This window comes from Monopterus albus, unplaced genomic scaffold (genome assembly GCF_001952655.1).
Source record: "Monopterus albus unplaced genomic scaffold, M_albus_1.0 scaffold250.1, whole genome shotgun sequence".
Classification (NCBI taxonomy): domain Eukaryota; kingdom Metazoa; phylum Chordata; class Actinopteri; order Synbranchiformes; family Synbranchidae; genus Monopterus; species Monopterus albus.
Genome location: NW_018128130.1, coordinates 1238516 through 1246138, shown reverse-complemented (window position 1 = coordinate 1246138; position 7623 = coordinate 1238516). Strand labels below are relative to the sequence as shown.

General features: G+C 39.9%; 1 protein-coding gene across 10 annotated transcripts in view; it reads left to right on the top strand.

Moving 5' to 3' along the window:
- The window catches only part of ptprfa (protein tyrosine phosphatase receptor type Fa), a 562000-nt gene that overhangs the window by 536525 nt on the left and 17852 nt on the right, over positions 1 to 7623 (top strand). For all 10 annotated transcript variants that reach the window (XM_020620922.1, XM_020620921.1, XM_020620919.1 and 7 more), the window contains 2 exons: positions 4451 to 4577; positions 5771 to 5896. In XM_020620922.1, coding sequence (XP_020476578.1) covers positions 4451 to 4577; positions 5771 to 5896 — 253 coding nt within the window. The remainder of the gene's footprint in view (positions 1 to 4450; positions 4578 to 5770; positions 5897 to 7623) is intronic.

Here is a 7623-nt window from a genome sequence, read left to right as displayed (position 1 = left end):
TAATTAACATGTTATTTACTGTGCAGTGTGTATAAAGGAAAAGCTTAAATTGTACATAAAATCAGAGAATTTGTGTCACAGTAACTTTTAGTATAGTTTTAAATAAAAACAAAGCAAAAAGTCTAATGGGCAATATACAGTAACATTTATTTTAGTTTTAACTTTGTCAGAAACGATGCTGGGCATTTTTGCTGATCATGATGGGAGAAGAATAAAATTATTACACTCGTTAGAGTAATTAAAAGAAATTAGAAGTCCTTTTCTCAATTTTCTCCTTCATACATCCATGATTCCTCTTAATCTTATGCAACATCAGCAGACTGACATCTGGACCAGGTGTTAAGAGCCATGTTATCCAAATTTTAATAAAGGTGCACAGTTACTACTAGTGCCAATGCAATGGTGTGACATATCTCTGCATAATTACCTTAAACAGTTCTTTAATCATCTGCACTTTAATTTAAACCTATATCTTGTATGTAGATTGTGAACATGTCCACCAAACCATAGTCTGTAACATTACTGCACAGGTTTCATACATTTGCACATACAGCACACAGCCTACGACATGTCATTTGTCTGTCAGCCTTAGTGCCCAGTCAAGTGGCCTTTGCACCCTCTGATAATGTATGGAATTAAAGGCCAAATGGACTTGCCCTTCAAATTATTACATTTCTGGCCTGGTGCCAGCTAATGTGCAGTTGGGAGTTCACTGCTGCTCTCTACCTCAGAAGGTGGTACAGCAGCATCACTGGTCAACAAACAGCACATGACTGATTTTTTTATCTAAAAACTTTGCCAAAATTCCACCAGCATTTCAAGTTTGCTACAAGTGGGCCTTGTTTACATCCATTTGTTGCTGCTCATTTTTTCCTTATGATTGTGTGATATTCAGATACCTGTGCTCTGGTGCCCTGAGGCCCATGAGGAACATTATTTCATTTCCTCTATATGTATGGAAATGACAAGAAGCCTGAACCTTGTCATGTACAGGAGTGGTTCTTTGACATGTATCCATTCACCCAGTACATTTGTGCAGTGTCTCTGCCTATAGGACAGGTTGGCAGATAGACTGAGCACTAGTAAGTAGTACCAAGTAAGTTTTAGTTTTGGTCTCTGTACAGACAAAAGGGAACCAAACCTGCCAACTTCAGTGTGACAGCCAGGAAACAGTGCACAGTCAAGGTTGGGGTATGCTAAAGAAATGAACTAGTTTGTACGACGCACTGTCCGACCTCATCAGAAATCACAGCAGTGGTGAGCAGCCATCAAAATAAACTACAGAGTGTATGTTCATGACAGTGAAGGAACATGTCACCCAGTGCAACAGCGTTGCCCTCTGCTGTGTTTTAATAATCTGGAAACTGGAATACTTTTAGTAGGATATATTGATTGTGGGTTTGGGCCACACTTCAGATGTGTTGAAAAAAAAACATCCTTTAAGATTTAATTGTCTTCAAAAACAAATGATCATGTAAATAGACCTCTGCCTAAGTAAACTTCAGTTTTATGTTGGAGTGTGTGCTTCTGTGTGTATGAGACAGCTCTATAAATATATATGTACATATTAGACGTCAGCACCACTATTGTTCTGTGTTGAATAAACAGCCAATTACAGGCCTCTCAGAGAAGCATAGCTTTTATTAAGGAAAGAAAACACTAATTGGAAATATTCAGTGTACTAGCAGGCTAAAGCAGAGGCTAATAAATTAGGACTTTTTCTTACAGAGGGGGTAGGCGTTACTTGTTCTTAACTATCAGCGCCTAATGAAGCCCCCTGGGTACACCCACGTAAGAGGGGTTGGGGAGGGAGGCAGGGGTGTGCTGTAATTCTTCTCTAATTCCTGTTGCAGTAATTAAAGTGGAGTGAGATACAGGGAGCTCCAGCAGGTGTCCCGTGTCCTCCAACAGTCGTAGTCATTCACCTCAGTATCTGTGCCCAGGGGTGTGAGACAGAAAGCCAGACAGCAGCCTCATTCTATAGAATTAACTCCCTGTTCAAACCACTTGCTGTATTTAGTATATTTGGGGGTTTTGTCATTGCTTCTATAGTTTGTCAGTTTATCCAGATTATCTAAACCATCATTAGAAGGTCAAAGTGAAAGTGAGACCTGAAACGATGCTAATAATCTCCCACTGTACATAAAAAATTGTGTGTACACAACTGCGTTAAGTATAGATGGTTAAAGTTGAACAGGGACATGAAAATGTTGCTGGAAGTGATGCCAAACAGCTCCTACTGCTCTGAAGGGAAGAGCCTTCACATGTCTGGTGGCCCATTGTCTCATGACAGGTCCGAACTCATCAGCCTTTTTAGTGATGTTGTTGTGTAAATCTTAGCAATTAACTTTGTAAGATGAGTATGATGATGACTACGGCCGCATTTTAACAGGAATTGTGACCAAAACTTTGGGAATTAGATGTAAAACTGGAATTATGCTTTATCCAAGATTCCATGGAAATGCGCTGATGTGTAATCTTGTGCTGCTTATAAGTGGTGTTCCTACCCCCTTTGTCAGAAAGATAGAATAAGCCACCCTTTTAACCTGGAGGGGTGTCTCTGATCAGTCACCAGGTCTTTATGTGACATCAGTTGAATATGGGTACCCATACAGTAAACACTAAACAAGTTACTCTATTCTGTATTTTTCTTATTGTTAATCGGTCTCAGTAATCAGCCAACCAACAGTAAATGTACTGTATATTGCTAAGAAGTATTGTGTATGTCTGTGTGTGTGTAAGGCTGCTACTATATATTATTCCTCTGTGCATAGAGCTCCATTATTGCCCCCAAACAATTAAAAACAAAAAGAGAATAAAACCAGCTTTGCGCTTTAGTAGAATATTTTTGATCAATCAGTATAATTGTACAGTAAGAATAGTTGGTTAAACTGTTTAAAGTGATAGTTGCTCATTAGTAGCCAAACTATTATTTTACTTAATTGCACAGAGGTCAGTAATGATGCAATTCTCATATGCAAGTTTTGCACATCTGCCCTTAAACAAACTCATCCAGAATCCTCTCTACTGGTCAAATATCCTATAACTGCTCAGTCGTTGTGAGCCAGGACAGCCAGCAGATATATAGAATGCACTGCTAGAGGCTCTCAAGTGCCAAAAATCACATCAGCTTTGGTTCCCATTTGGTTGTTGTATTATAATGCATTCAAATAATAGTTCCAGTGACTGTTTCAGAGATGAAGCTAAGAGCAGAACAGGGGCAGACACGCAACCAGAAACGACAGTGCCTACAACCACCGATGGCACACACAAATAACACAGCACAGATGTATGCAAATAGCAGAAATGCTCAGTATGTGTGCTGTGCTGCTCTAACACTCAGGTGCACAGGCTTGTGTGCTGCATGGCTTAACACTGCCCCCTTGTGGCGGTGTTGTCTGCCTACTCCAATGGATTGCCCAGAGCCTGGCTGAGCAGCTGGGCTGGCATCTGCCACTTTATCAGTGCTGTTAAAAGGGTCTGTGTTCAGGCAAAACTATTTAAATATCAGTACACACATTCATGGCAGCTGGCTCATCAAATTTACTTTAAGGGGGTGTGTAAAATTAAATATTTAACACCTGAGAGGTTCATTCAGCAGTTGTGGGATGCTGTTGTCTGAACCTGTTAAAGGTATGTGGTGCTGGGTAATCCAGCAAAACTGAACCACTTCAGTTTATTTTTGCACTATTACTGCAGGCTCACATACTTTAAATATGTTGGCAGTAATCCTTAATGTGCCCCATATGTAGATGGGCTGTATATTAAAGAATGCATATTTTAAGATAACAAGCAAGAGTTGAAGCTCTTTAAATAAGATTTTAGCTTGATTTTCAGTGTACATATTCAAAAACCAGCTGGGCAAAGTAGGTAAAGCGTCCTTGGATCCACAGCTCCAACGGGCCCCGAAGCCCACAGTGAGACTATGGACAAAGTGTTATCGGTTAATCGGTTAATGGGGTAAAGACCTTAATGCGGGTTCTATGCTTTTGTTGTAGAGGACGAAGGATGTATTTTATTTGCATTTTATTTTATAGAATAAACATAAGAATAGAAATTAAATCATAAAGAAGAAGCACTAAATGTAATTTAACAGAAATCAGTGAATAAAGAAAGGTTTTATGCTTCTTTGTAAAAATCATTGAGCTTGTTCCTCCTGTCATGCATGTCCACAAACAAAGTACATCCAATCACAGCCTGGCAAAACAAACTAAACAGCAGTTTGTTAAAGCTTTTTGATGGCTGTTTATTATGACCAGTATAAGCTAACAACTTACCACAGCATTATTTCTCTCTCATCACATTTATTTTTATTACAGAAAAATAAAAATTTGCACTAGAACCACAGCTAGGGCTGAAAAGCAAGAAGATTGAAATGGAATCCAAATAAGAGCGATGCTGCCAGAACCCTGAGGAGTGAGCACAGACATGTCTCTGTTCCAATTTGCAGGCAGCAGAAAGCGTACATGGCCACCCAGGGCCCATTAGCTGAGACCACAGAGGACTTCTGGAGAATGCTGTGGGAACACAGCTCCACCATTGTTGTCATGCTCACCAAACTCCGCGAGATGGGACGGGTAACACATCACAATCATGCCTTGTGTCATGTCATTAGCTAAATCCAAAAGAATGACATGCCACCAGTCACATTTCACCAGGTTGTACCAGAGAGCTACAGTCCAGCAACTTGGCTGCTTGCTATTTCATATAAATACACTTATTCAGAAACAAATCTAAATGTATTTGTAAAACACATTTAAAACAATGTAGAGTTGACCAAAGTGCTGTATGAAATGACGCATACCATCATAAAATGAAAAGATAAAAGTAGAAGACAGAATTAAACACACTATGGGAGATTAAAAACTTAAAAACCCTCATGCAAAGGCTGAGGAACAAAAGTGAGTCTTCAAATAAGATTTAGAAAGTCATCGAAGGATCCAACATGTAGAGGAAGCTCATACCAAAGCCTGGGGGCTACTGATGAAAGGGCACAGTCACCCCTACTCTCCAGCTTTGTTTGGGGGGCCACCAGGACAGCCTGATCAGCCGACCGGAGAGATTGTGTGGGAGTATAGGTTGTTAAAAGGTTAGCTATGTACTGAGGGTACAAACTGTGTGTCCCGAAGTACACAGGGAGCCAATGGAGAAATGTCAAGATAGGTGTAATATTATCCCATCTCCCAAGCCGAGCTGCAGCATTTTGAATGAGCTGCAAACATGAAGACTGATTAGTGCCTAGTAAAGGGCATTACAATAGTTCAACAGGCTTGAGATGAAAGCATAGAAGGTCTTTTCAGAGTCATTTCTGGATAAACATTCAGGCAAGGGATGGGATTATATTTCATGAATCCGTGTCCAGTTTCTAAATTGTTCTATAAACAACTTACACACTGTATAAACAACATATAAACAACATGTATAAACTTATATTTCTAGTCAATAGTTGGCTGTGTGTTGTGCACTGCCTTCTATTGACTCAAACAATTCAAGGTATTTCTGCCATCTATATTTCATAGATTACATGGTTTTAAAAGAGTATGTTTTAGGCTTTAATTAGGATTAAATTTAAGAGTCCTGATGTCTCTGTGTACTCCATTTACTCGTGTACATGTATCACATAGAAATAATGCATAAAATGGACATCTGTCTCACTTAGTCAAGGCTAACAGAACGAAATGGCCATGTAAAATAAGATTTATTTAAAATTACCACAATTAAAACTTGGAGCACCATACGCTGTGATACATCTCCTCTCTCCATTCTGTAGGAGAAGTGCCACCAGTACTGGCCCGCTGAGCGCTCTGCACGCTACCAGTACTTTGTTGTGGACCCCATGGCTGAGTACAACATGCCTCAGTACATCCTGAGAGAGTTCAAAGTCACAGACGCCAGGGTAGGTTCACCTCAGCAAAACACAAGGCAGCAGCAGGAAGGTGGCTTCTGCTCAGCTTGTTTTAATAAAGAAGGGCATAAGCAGCACTTTGGTTTTTACTTTTATAACAGCGTGTTTGTGCTGACAGAATGCTATTTTCATTGTATGCAGAGTTTTTCTTTTACATCTGTGTTTAGTGTTTTGTGAATTTCACTGCACTTACATGTGAGTGGGATGATTTGGACTGTGCATTTCCTACACACAGCACAAAGTTCACTGCTGGGAAAGAAGAAAAGATCAGTTCGCAAGATGCAGACTGCAACACTTATCGCTAGGATTTCTTCTTTTTTTATCAAAACATATATCGACAGAATTTATTAAAAGCTACAGTATCATAGTCACAATGTTGTACACACAGGAGCTGCCAATGTTGAAGAACTGAAGGTAGATATTATGAGATTTTGAAGGTCTTTATACTCGCTGATAGGTCAGACCAGATTCAGGTCTTGCAGATATATCTCAGAAGTGTACAGTGAGTAACATTAAAATTTTTTATATTACAATTGTAGGAATAGGAACTACAGAAAACTACATAAAGTATACTTCTTCCTGGAAAGAATTTAGGTAGAAGAATTTAACAAGTTTTCTTTTTTTAATAAGAACAGCAGATGAGAAATGTCAAATAGAGGACACTTTACTGTATGTTGGTAATCCTGTAGAACATAAAATTATAGAAACGTGAAAATGGTAAGGATTTTATGCTGTTAGGATCGCTCGACACAATAATGAGCGAGCAGTAAAGAACGGACCCAGGCGGCTGGCTTCGGTGCAATAGGTGGCTTTATTTACAATGTGGACACAGGGGTGCAATACTATATACAACAAACAAGAACGAATGAATGAATGAACAAATATCACCGGGTGATGACCAGCATTAGTGAAGGGGTTTTTGTCCATGAAGTGATGAGGTTGGGCGGCGAGGAAAAGCGACACTCCTGAACTGGTCAAGGTGGTGATCCGGGTGACTGAGGAGTAGCAGAGAGTAGTATCAATGAGGAGACTGTGCATCGACCTGTGGAAGAGGTTGGTGGAGCTGAGGGAGCCAAGGTCCAAAGGAGAGGTCCAGGATAATGTGACAGGAGACGCTAGGACTTTAAGAAACAAAACGTGGAAACGGGAGACAAAAGATATAATCTGATATGAAACGCAGGCTAACAACATAGAAAGAACCAGCAAGGGAGTGAAGGAAAAGCCGAGTATAAATAGGGAGTGACAAAGGAGGCGCAGCTGAAGAGTGTCAGAAAATCAGGACAGGTGTGTTCAATCAAGAGAATCAGTGAGAAGGAGCAGACTAGAGCGAGAAGGAGAGAAGAGAGGAAGGTGCAGCCGGGCAAACCTGACAAATCTCAACTACACCCCCCTGCTAAAAAAGATAGAATATGATTTCAAATGCTGGTCCAATCTTCCTCTCTCACTCACCAGTCGAAGAGCTACAATCAAAATGAAAACTCTACCTCAAATTAACTATCTGACACCCACAGAAATCACTTGATTCTATAACTTAACAATTTTATTGGAAAAACAAGAAACCCAAAAGTTCTCTATCCACACTCCAAAAGAAGAAATCACTAGGTGGCCTAGAAGCACCAAATTTCCAACAGTACTACTTGGCAAATCAGCTACAATATTTAGTCAAATGGATTCAGAAGGACGGTTACAACAGTGCATGGATAGAATTAGAGCAAAAT